Source organism: Cucurbita maxima, unplaced genomic scaffold, assembly GCF_002738345.1.
Source record: "Cucurbita maxima cultivar Rimu unplaced genomic scaffold, Cmax_1.0 Cma_Scf00031, whole genome shotgun sequence".
Classification (NCBI taxonomy): domain Eukaryota; kingdom Viridiplantae; phylum Streptophyta; class Magnoliopsida; order Cucurbitales; family Cucurbitaceae; genus Cucurbita; species Cucurbita maxima.
The window spans coordinates 493,167-503,828 of record NW_019272047.1 but is presented as its reverse complement, the minus strand read 5'-3'; the positions used below and the strand labels follow the sequence as shown (position 1 = coordinate 503,828).

Sequence of the window (10,662 nt, the reverse complement as noted above, 5' to 3'; positions counted from 1 at the left end):
ACCGTCATTAAAGGGTGTTTTGTTTTCTTCTCAACATCATAGTAAAATTATAAAATTATAGATTTTTTTTAAAATGATTAAAAATATTATAAATAAAGTAAAGAAGAATTTGAATAAATGAGCGATTAAGAAATAAAAAAATGCAAAGTTTTAGTAAAGTTTAATTGTAACAAATATAATAATAATAATAATAAAAAAAAAATTATATATAAAGTTTAATGAATGCGTGAAAAGGCATTGGGAACTAAGTGGTGGGTTAACGGTCTTGCCTTTTCATAAATTTTAAATTAGAAGGGGAGGGAGAATAGTTCTTTTGCAATTTAAATTATTTTTGTAAAATAAATAAATAAATCAAAATCAATTTTCCCTGAAATTAATTAACTTTTATCCATTTTTAACTCTAAAATTTAACCCCAAATTTAAATTTATATGGTAATTTTTATGAGATTAAAATTGCAGTAAAAATCTCTCTCTTAAAAACTAGTTAATTTTAATAAATTAACCGAATTTAATTTTTTAAAACTTTATTAATTTTGTACTAATATATCTTTTATGTTTATTAAAGGCCTGATAATTGTGTAATATCTATTTAATTTTAAAGTATAATTTGATGAAATTAAAAATTAAAAATAAAATTGAATATGATAATAATAATAATAAGGTTAAAAGTATTTTTAGATTTATTCCATTTTAGTGTATGTAATTTTTAATTTTACACTTTTAATAACTTGTAGTTATTTTTTTTAGAAATATATATATATTTAAAAAATTAATTATAAAAAATAATATCTATTAAAAAATTCAAAATTTATGTTGGAGATGTGGATAAAGACTAATTATTTTTTTAATAATTGTTTAACCTAATAATAAAATAATAATAATAAATTAAAATGGGCCATGAGATACAATTGGCCCATTAAGGTTTGGGCCGGCCCATTAATCTCCGGAGGGAGCAGTCCGTGGCGCGTCGCTTTCACACCGACCAAAACCGCTGCTTCCTCATTTTTCAAGAAAATGATTTATTTAATATTTTTTTTACAATTTCCCTCTCAGTGTTTCCTAAAATTAATTAAACAAAAAGAAAAGAAAATAACAATTAATTTTTAATAATTTGAATATTTATTTATTTATTTATTTATTTATTAGTTGGGGGAGGGAGAGGGAGGGGACACGAAACGTGAAAGCGCCTCACTCTCTTCTCTATCAAATTCATTTTTTATTTTTTATTTTCATTATTATTAATTTTCATTTTGAAATTGAGTTTTGGGTTTCTGTCCTTCTCTGCCTCTCTCAAGGAGCTTTTTACTTCGGCGGGATATATGGCCATGGCGGTACCGTTGTAGGTGGAGGAAAGCGAAGTGTTTATCGACGTCGTCTCCGTCGCCGTCTCTTGAACTCTGGCCGACGCCTGAAACTTCGAATTTCTCGTCTCAAATACTGTACTGTTTTTTTCTCTCGCTTGTTTTCGCGTTTTGAAATTTGGTTTTGGATTTTTTTTTTTTTTTTTTTTGTTGCGGTTTTTGTTAATGTGTGTGAGTGTGGAGGAAGATGAAGGTAGCATGAGTTGGAAGCGTAGCGTGTTGTACTTTTTCTTGACTTGCTTGAAGCAAACTGATGAGTCTTCTTTTCTGGTTTTCTTCTTTTCTTGTTTGTGTGTGTTTTCTTTTTCTATCTTTGATCTGGATGTTGGAGGTTTCTTGATTAATTATTTTTTTTTTCCATTGGAAATTTGTGTTTACAGTGACGTTGCTTGGTGCTGGGAGCGGTGGTAGAAGAGTAGGTGGAGTTTGCTTTTTGAGATCTAAGATGTTGTAGTGGAGATCGTCGGTTCTTGGAAGTAGTTGATGAAGCAGTGTCACTAATTATTGCGCTATTCTCGGATTCAAATTTTTTGGGAATGTGCGCAGTGGAATGCCGCTGCTGCAATTTCAATTTCTAGGTTTTCTTCGCGCTCTGATGCAATTGTGGACCTAAATTCTTTCTTATACATGCCATGACTACCAAACGGGCGTACAAGCTACGTATCCTTTCTCAATGTCCCAGGGTTCATCTAGGGATTTTAAAATCTCAAAATGAAGTGTTGTTATTTCGACTCGATCTGCTTGTATTGCCTTGTTATTTTCGCTTTGCGATTTTCATTTTCGTATCCTCATCAGATCTCTGTGTTAGTGCGAATATTTTGAGTTCATGGCTTGCTAATTAGAAATGGCCTGCCTTACAATTGGAGGTTGGGGAGCGCTCCTACCAGTTTGCCTTAACAATTATTTATACAGAAGAATTTGTGGCTCATTCTTCCGCTGTCAATTGCCTGAAGATTGGGAGGAAGTCATCTCGTGTTCTTGTCACCGGTGGTGAAGATTTCAAAGTCAATCTCTGGGCTATCGGTAAACCCAACGCCATACTGGTATGTTTCATTTTCTGCCGTTAATGGTTTCCTATTCTTCACCTCGTTTACAGTAGAGTACAGAGGTTGTGCTCTATTAATTTCTTCTCAAGTTAACTAAAATATCCTTCGACAAACCAATTATTTGATATTTTTCTTGCACTTCTAATATTTCTTGTGATAAAAACAACATGCAATTAATTTTATTCACAATTATCTCCCTCCACGTCCGAAAAAAAAAAAAAAAGAAGAAGAAGAAGAAGAAGAATTCCATGCGCACTGTGGTAAATAGGATTTACTAGATACAGATTAGGCTATTTTAAATTCAAAGAATATTGATGCAGACTCGCTTATCATTTTTCTTTCCGCTTACGCTTAGTTGTACTTTCACATCCAGAGTTTGACTGGCCATACGAGTGGAATAGATTCTGTAAGCTTTGACTCATCAGAAGTATTGGTAGCTGCAGGGGCTGCTAGTGGCACAATTAAGCTTTGGGATTTGGAGGAGGCTAAAAGTATGCTTTCAATTACCTCAACATATTTCCTTCATCTTTATTGACAGTTTCCAATATTGTAATTTTGATTTCCTTGGATAATTGTAATGTGAAGTTGACTTGTATCTTCCATTTTCTGGATTCCTCCTGTGATATTTCCTAGTTGTTCGAACACTTACTGGTCATAGATCCAATTGCATTTCTGTGGATTTTCATCCCTTTGGGGAATTCTTTGCTTCTGGATCCTTGGATACAAATCTTAAGATATGGGATATCAGGAAGAAAGGATGTATCCACACATACAAAGGTCACACTCGAGGGGTCAATGCAATCAGATTTACTCCAGATGGTCGTTGGGTTGTATCTGGTGGAGAAGACAACACGGTGAAGGTTAGAAATTGTTTCCCTTGTAGTTCAGTTTCATGATATCACTGTCTTTTTTTGGAAGAGAATGGCAAGTTTTTTCCCGATCAAACCTATGGAGCAATTGTAACCATATTAGTCTCATTTCTCATACCAGAAAAAATATTGACCTTATTAACCATTTTGTGATTTGTTTTTGGTCCTCACTAACAAAGGAGTCCGTAATACCTTTCCTTCATTTTGACAATGAGAGCTTTCTAGAGATAGTTTGGAGCTAGGAATCTAGTCCCCATTCTTTTATAAATCTCTACTAATGTTGTTTATACAATTTGTTTATTTGAATTTTTTTCCTCGATTATCTTCCTAGAAGTGTCTAAGCATTGGGCACAAACGACTTTGATGTATTGCCTGGAGCCAAGTGAGCTGTCTTGTACTGGTGTTTCATCATTTGCTTAGATGTGCTTACTAAGGACAAGTCGCTTAACACTCTGACTGTTTTCTTAGTTCTTTTTTCTCACATGCCTGCCGCTCTCTATCCTTTGTCCTCTTTAGCTGTTTTTCTCCTTTATTTTACCAGCAGGTGATATTCATGTGCTTAAATGGTATAGATCACAATATTGATATGCCTAGACTTCCAGGTATATGTTTGATCTCTTATATATATCGGATGCTTTAGTTCAGTTAGGTTTGTTCATCACTTTGTACCATACACACCTAGCCATGAAGGAGCTTGTGTGTGGAAAAACATTGGTCTTGTTTTTGGTGTTTGATGGAGAAGCATGAAACTATTGATAGATGGTGATTTTGAGTTTTCATTGTGTGTTTGGTTTAAATCATCTCCTGTGAGTTCTTTTGTTGTGGGTTCTTCCTTTTGACTTATTCACTGGTTTTTGTGGCCTATGTGGATTTAAGCCAAACTAGCTCAATTGTGGGTTTTGTTGGTGGGAAACTGTAAAAGAGTAGTTGAATGCAAATTTGATAGTGCTTATCTTATTGCTTGTTGAGTTAAATTTTTAGTTTTTGAGTTACATACACTTTTGATGAAGTTCTTTTTCTCTATTGTATAATTTGTATTAATAATTGTATATTTATTATGTAATTTCTAGGAAAATTGGACATTTTATTCTCATGCAAAATTTGTAATTTTATTTTCATTGATTCATCATTTCCTATTAAAAAGAGCCTTCTAATATATCTTATTTTAACAGCTCTGGGATCTGACTGCTGGAAAGTTGTTGCATGATTTCAAGTGCCACGAGGGTCAGGTTCAGTGTATAGACTTTCACCCTCATGAGTTTCTGCTGGCAACAGGTTTGTTATGCACTTTTGCCTTTGTCTCTCTTCTCCTCTCTCTTTCTTGCCCATAGAATCATTAACAATATTTAAAGAATGTGTAAATGCTTATATATTTCTTTCGAATCGAGAAAGAGGGAAAGAAAAATGTTTGTTCTCTCAACCAGTTTGAATGACAACCAAGCTACAAGGGTGTTTTCTGAATACCTCCTCCTCTCTCTACCCTGGGATACAATAGTGCTTTTGTTTTGATTTTTTTTTTTTTCATTTACAGTTGGGCTGATGGGGCTCTTTTCTCGTATTTTTAAACCCATGTTTTTCTCTTATTGTTTTATTTTATTTTTTCGTTCTATATTTTGGTCAAGATACAAGAGGAGGTATCTAGCCACCGAATTGAAATGGTTGCCAAGGCCTTCTGGGAACTTCCATTAAACGATGTTTTATGTAGCCTTACTAGTCAAAGATGGTCAACTTGTCTTAATTCAAGTTTTCCAATTTTCTAATGTAATGGCTTTTTGTCGAAGTATGAATATGAAAGTACAAAAGGACGATGAGATATTCCATACAAGGAGAAAAATAATTAATTTTGTATCAGAAAGAAGATTTAAATTTCATTGGCAGTTGGCCAGTGTACTGATATGGTAAAAAAAAAAAAAAACAATTGTGTGAAAAATTTAAATTAGCTAATTTTGCATATATGAAACACTAGATCTGCTTGTTATTAAATCCTGTCTTAATTTTCTTTTTATCGATCAGGTTCAGCAGATAAGACCGTTAAATTTTGGGACCTGGAAACCTTTGAGTTGATTGGTTCAGCTGGACCTGAGGTATTTGTCAAATGAATTTTTATTTCTCTGGCTTTTGAATTACTATACGTAAGGGAGAGCATTTTTGTCGATGACTGCCTTTTATTTTCTTTTGAGACATCTCGTATTCTTGTTTCTGCGTCAGACCAGTGGAGTCCGTTGTTTAACTTTTAATCCTGATGGGAGGACACTGCTTTGTGGATTGCATGAAAGTCTGAAGGTAACTTTCTTTTTTGTGCAAATGGTTTTTCATCTCTATAGAACAACATCTTTTTCAATTTTTGTTTCACATTTATACAATGGTGCTACGTAATAGGTTTTCTCATGGGAACCAATACGATGTCATGATGGAGTGGAAGTTGGTTGGTCTAGGCTGTCTGATCTTAATGTTCACGAGGGAAAACTTCTTGGCTGTTCATACAATCAGAACTGTGTTGGAGTGTGGGTTGTAGACATTACGGTACAATGCATTATCCATACGTACTCTGTATAGAGAAAGACCATTTTATTCTTCCAGGTTGTTTACGTTTCTTTTTAACCCAATGTAATTTTGTTTCATTGCCTCTTGCACAGCGTACAGAGCCCTATGCAATTAATAACGTTAACAGGTTAAATGGTCGCTCAGAACCTAAATCCAGCAGTAATCTATCACTGCAAAATGAGAACAATGCCAAGGCTAATTTTGGTGGATTATCAGTATCTCAAACTTCTGATCCACTCTTGAAGGAAACTAAAACATTGGGAAGATTGTCAGTTTCTCAAAATACCGATGTCAAGGATCCAAAACCGTTGTCATGTAAGTAATTTCCTTATCTTGTCTTTTTTGTTGTCATTTGTAGGATTTCACTATTACTTCTTATTGTTACTTTTTAGAACTACTTCTTTTATTGGCACAACCCCTCCATTTATAGAACATGGAGTCTTGGACTATACATCATTGATTTTCTTTTTTGTACTGATTGAAGCCACAGGAAATGGGCCAAGTACTCCCCAAAGGGTCAGTTCAAATGCTGGCCCAAAGGCTAATTCGGTTAGCTCGGTGGCAGTACCTAATGCAGTGGTACCAAAGAGAAACTCTGTGAAGGCCACTTCAACATTCAACAACCCTATCTTCAATAAATCAGATGTGATACCTGTAATTGTACCCAGGACAAATTCAAGGCATGAGCAGGATGATTCTAGAAAGGATTTTGATGTGGCCGGAAGAGCAATGCCACTACCCAGGACAAATTCAAGGCATGAGCAGGATGACTCTAGAAAGGAAATTGATGTTGCTGGAAGAGCAATGCCACTACCCAGGACCAATTCAAGGCATGAGCAGGATGATTCTAGAAAGGAATTGGATGTTGCTGGAAGAGCAATGCCACTTCCCAGGACAAATTCAAGGCATGAGCAGGATGATTCTAGAAAAGAATTGGATGTTGCTGGAAGGGCAATGCCACTTTCCAGGACAAATTCAAGGCATGAGCAGGATGATTCTAGAAAGGAACTTGATGTTGCTGGAAGAGCAGTTCCAGCACCATTGCTATCAAAAACTACTGATACTAATAGGAGGTTTCCAAGTGGTAGAGATGAAGTTGATAATTCAACTATCTCTATCCTTTCTGAATCCAGAGGTTTGAAGGCTGCTGATATGAGCAACATTGCAGATAATAGGAATTCCTTGCATGGTATTGGTTCAATTCAAGGAGCATCTGCTCCACAGAAGATTGTAAAAGAAGAAAGACATATTGGATCTGGTAAGAATGAAACAGAAACAAAAGAGTCAACGGCAAGCTACAAACACGAAGGTATTATCTGTTACATTATGTAGTAACCATTTTATATCATCAATTTTCAACTTACGGCAGTTGCTACCTCACTGACGAGTCTATTATCTGTTAATTTAGTCTTTTGATTTATGTGATTTCATATTTGTTCATACTCATTTGATTGGAACAACTGACCATGTTTATGATAGGTTGCGGTAACCATGTTGCATGTTTATTTGGAGGTTTTTTGGGCTATGATCATGATGTCATTTGCATGTCTTTGTTTTGGCTCGCCAGTTTTAGTCTATCAACATACTTTTGATGTTCTCCTACTTCTTTGTGTTCTCTCTTTTTTCTAGATGAATCTCAAGGGCATAAAATAAGCAGAGATGGAGCTTTTCCAGAAGCTACAAGAGGAGGTTTTGTCATATTTAGTTAATGATTTTTTTCCCTCTTGACAACAACTGATGCCTTACATTTAAAAAATGGTTATGTTTCAGGGAGAATGCGTTCACGTGTAGATTGGGAGAAAAGAGAAAGAGCTAATTTTAGCCGGTCAACATTTAATGCCTCCCCTGGAAGAGCAGCTGCATTGGACAGTTTTCCACTAAACAACGGGGTATGACCTAATTTGAATTGAACTATTTTTCTTGTTCACAAGTGTATATCCCTTTTCATGACCGTACTATGGCCAAGAACTGGTACATTATGACGAGTTCTAACTTTCTTGAAATGTGATTGATTGTGGATTGTGAAAATAACTGTGACTAAAAAGTTGATGAAATACTGATTAAAAATTTTGAACTCTCACGGGGTCTTACTCTTTTGTTCTCTTCTTTAATCCAACTTTTTTACAGAGAGGTTATCGTCGATCTCCGGATAAGGAAACAGTAGCACCTACAAGCGATGAGGATATCATAGCAAATATTCTACAACAACATGATCAATTCATCAACTTGATGCAATCTCGTTCAGCAAAATTGCAAGTAATGACAGCCTTCAATTCTAAACCAACACATGCTTACATTTGCAAACAATTAACTCTTATTTTACACATTTATCATGTTAAATGAATCACCAAAATTGCCTGTATGAATAAATTTGTATTACACTGTTGTTAAATTCTTAGCATTATTTTAGAACATAATAGATAAGAGTTTTTCAAGAAACTTTGAGGCCTTACTTCACTTGGAAAGCTACATGAGTTGACATTGTCAAATTAGAGTGTAGTATTCGTTAAAGCGTAAAAAGCATTATTGCTCAATTCGTGTAACATATAATCATGAGATTCTCGACATCTGCCCGTTGGCTTGTTGTCAGTTGCTTGCTGCAGTTGAAGTTTAAGCTTGATGATGATGTGCACGTTTTTGCATCTTATTCTTTTTATAGGCAGTCTATAGATATTGGGAAAGACATGACATTAAAGGGGCGGTGTCTGCGATGGAGAAAATGGCTGATCATGCAGTAAGTATATCTTGTTCTTTGAAGTGGAATAAAGTTTTTTTTTTTTTTGAATTACTATTTTCTGGGTTTAGCTTCTTTAACTCGGATCGGATTGCTGTTGATGCAGGTTGCTGCTGATGTAATTAGTATTTTGACCGACAAAATTGAAGTCATCACTCTGGATATCTGCAGTTGTATTCTGCCAGTTCTTTCGAGCCTCCTTGAAAGTGACTTGGATAGGTTTCATCTCTCTCTCTTTCTCTCTCTCACGGGCTCCTGCACACATACAAAAGGGCTACACCTGCAAATTTCCATATTTGATAAATTTTTTCTATGGTTTTCGGTTTTGAAAAACTTATTTTGTGACTTAAGGCTGTAGACTCGCAAACTTCAAACATGTACTCGAATTTGAAGCTTTCCTTTTTTTTAGACAAAAGGTGAATTACTCATTTCATTTCCTGGAACTATAGGTTTTTGGACATTGCTATGGAAATGCTTCTTAAGCTGGTGAGGACGTTCGGTTCGGTGATTTATTCAACGTTATCGGCAACTTCGTCTGTTGGCGTAAATATCGAGGCAGAGCAAAGGTATCTTACAACTTTTTTCTTTTTAATATTTTAGAACTATTTAGATATCATGTTTTGATTGTGTTAAAAGCGGTTGTGTAAAATGGGCGTTTCTAGGTTGGAGCGATGCAATCTCTGCTTCATCGAGCTTGAAAAAGTCAAGCGCTGCCTGCCAGCCCTCATAAGGTATCTAACTCCATCTAATTTATAGCTTGAACTAAAAGCACTTTATAACTAAAACTTAAGCATTACACACAGTTTCACTTCTGCAACAATTATGCGATTGCGGTACCCTTATTTTTGTTTTGGCACAGAAAAAGGGGATCGGTAGCAAAGTCAGCACAGGAGTTGAATCTCGCACTGCAAGAATTTCAATGACAAAAGAAGAAAAAGGAGAGTAGAGGACTTTTAGTATCCTCTCCGTATGGGTTGCCTTGAGAGAGAGAGAGAGAGAGAGAGAGAGTTCCCATATTGAAGATTGAAACACTCTTTCCTATGCAACAATCTGTAAGGGTGGTGGGTAAAAGAGGTAAAAGGGGAGCTGTTCTGTGAGAGAATGTGCCATTTTCCGATAGCACATGATCTCTTCTGTTCGAACGAACCTACCTTCATCCTCCTCCTTCGGCTTCGCCTTCATCTTTGGTCGATAGAAGTAAAAGTACGTACAGGGCATTTTTATTGACGACTGGCTAATTCTGCACATATCGAAACAGAGAAAAGCTAATGTAGTAGGAGTTAGGAGTTTGGTTCGAGTTTGGATTTGAATTTGGATTTGGATTTGGATGATTTGGGTTTGGAGAACCGTCATCTCATAAACCACCTCGTTTCTTATATATGTGGTGAAGGAGTTGAGTGAGTTTTACCTATTTTTCTTTCTTTCTTTCATATGGCTAACCTATTTTACCCTCTCTTTTCTTTTTACCCTAATTGTTGTACACACCATATCTATCTTCTTTCTAACTCCAACTTGTTTCTGAATATTTTAGTTGTGCTGTATTTTGGTATTATGTTTATATACGTCTTTGTCGACGGAGGAGAGGCTTCTTTCTTGTAATATCTGGCAGACAGATCGATCTCGTGTATTATGTTACACTAATTTTGATTAAATCCAAAAAATGATCTGTTTTTGGATAGGCTTGAGAAACTTTACCAGGAACTATATTATTACATTGTTCTTTAAAAAAAAAAAAAAACATATATTTATAGTATATTTATTAATGAATTAAAATTTAAGGCCATAGTATATCTCATTTAATATAATTTACTCCTGTCATATATATACCTTATTTGATTTTCAAAAATTAATAAAAATTAAATTATCTAAAATTAAATAAACTTTAAAAATTGTTGAAATTAAACTAGACGGCTCCTTAACAGGGTGTGGGCAATAATGGAGTACTGATTAGTTAAGCCTTAACAAGTAAACTAGTGTTCCGTTGGTTTTAATTTTAAACTTGAAAAAACAATCTAGTGTTTAATAATATATACATATATATATATATACACACACATACATACAAATATATATATAAAAGAAGTCTTAGTTTAACTATAGTGACGAAA

The 10,662-nt window shown here is 34.7% G+C and overlaps 1 protein-coding gene across 5 annotated transcripts; it reads left to right on the top strand.

Moving 5' to 3' along the window:
- The first annotated feature begins 1,159 nt into the window (after window positions 1-1,159).
- Window positions 1,160-10,230, top strand: LOC111466513 (katanin p80 WD40 repeat-containing subunit B1 homolog). 5 transcript variants are annotated; one of them, XM_023111190.1, is made up of 20 exons: window positions 1,161-1,439; window positions 1,742-2,021; window positions 2,274-2,404; window positions 2,781-2,898; window positions 3,041-3,267; window positions 4,449-4,551; window positions 5,290-5,360; window positions 5,485-5,559; window positions 5,656-5,799; window positions 5,913-6,135; window positions 6,305-6,488; window positions 6,564-7,129; window positions 7,450-7,509; window positions 7,591-7,709; window positions 7,948-8,076; window positions 8,480-8,554; window positions 8,661-8,773; window positions 9,004-9,120; window positions 9,217-9,285; window positions 9,414-10,230. In XM_023111190.1, exons 2-20 carry the CDS (start codon window positions 1,994-1,996, stop codon window positions 9,475-9,477), a joined length of 2,616 nt encoding a protein of 871 aa, XP_022966958.1. In that variant the 5' UTR covers window positions 1,161-1,439; window positions 1,742-1,993; the 3' UTR covers window positions 9,478-10,230. The 5 variants fall into 5 exon arrangements, with proteins under 5 accessions (XP_022966955.1, XP_022966958.1, XP_022966959.1 ...); XM_023111191.1 differs by having other exon boundaries at window positions 6,305-6,500; window positions 6,576-7,129; XM_023111189.1 differs by having other exon boundaries at window positions 6,305-6,534; window positions 6,610-7,129.
- Window positions 10,231-10,662: the final 432 nt, after the last annotated feature.

Excerpts from the sequence above, each read along its gene's own strand:
- LOC111466513 (XM_023111187.1), top strand. The coding sequence starts at position 1,994 with ATGACTACCAAACGGGCGTACAAGCTAC. Across the intron at positions 2,022-2,273 it reads CAAACGGGCGTACAAGCTAC|AAGAATTTGTGGCTCATTCT; the intron begins GTATCCTTTCTC and ends TTATTTATACAG. Across the intron at positions 7,510-7,590 it reads TCCAGAAGCTACAAGAGGAG|GGAGAATGCGTTCACGTGTA; the intron begins GTTTTGTCATAT and ends GTTATGTTTCAG.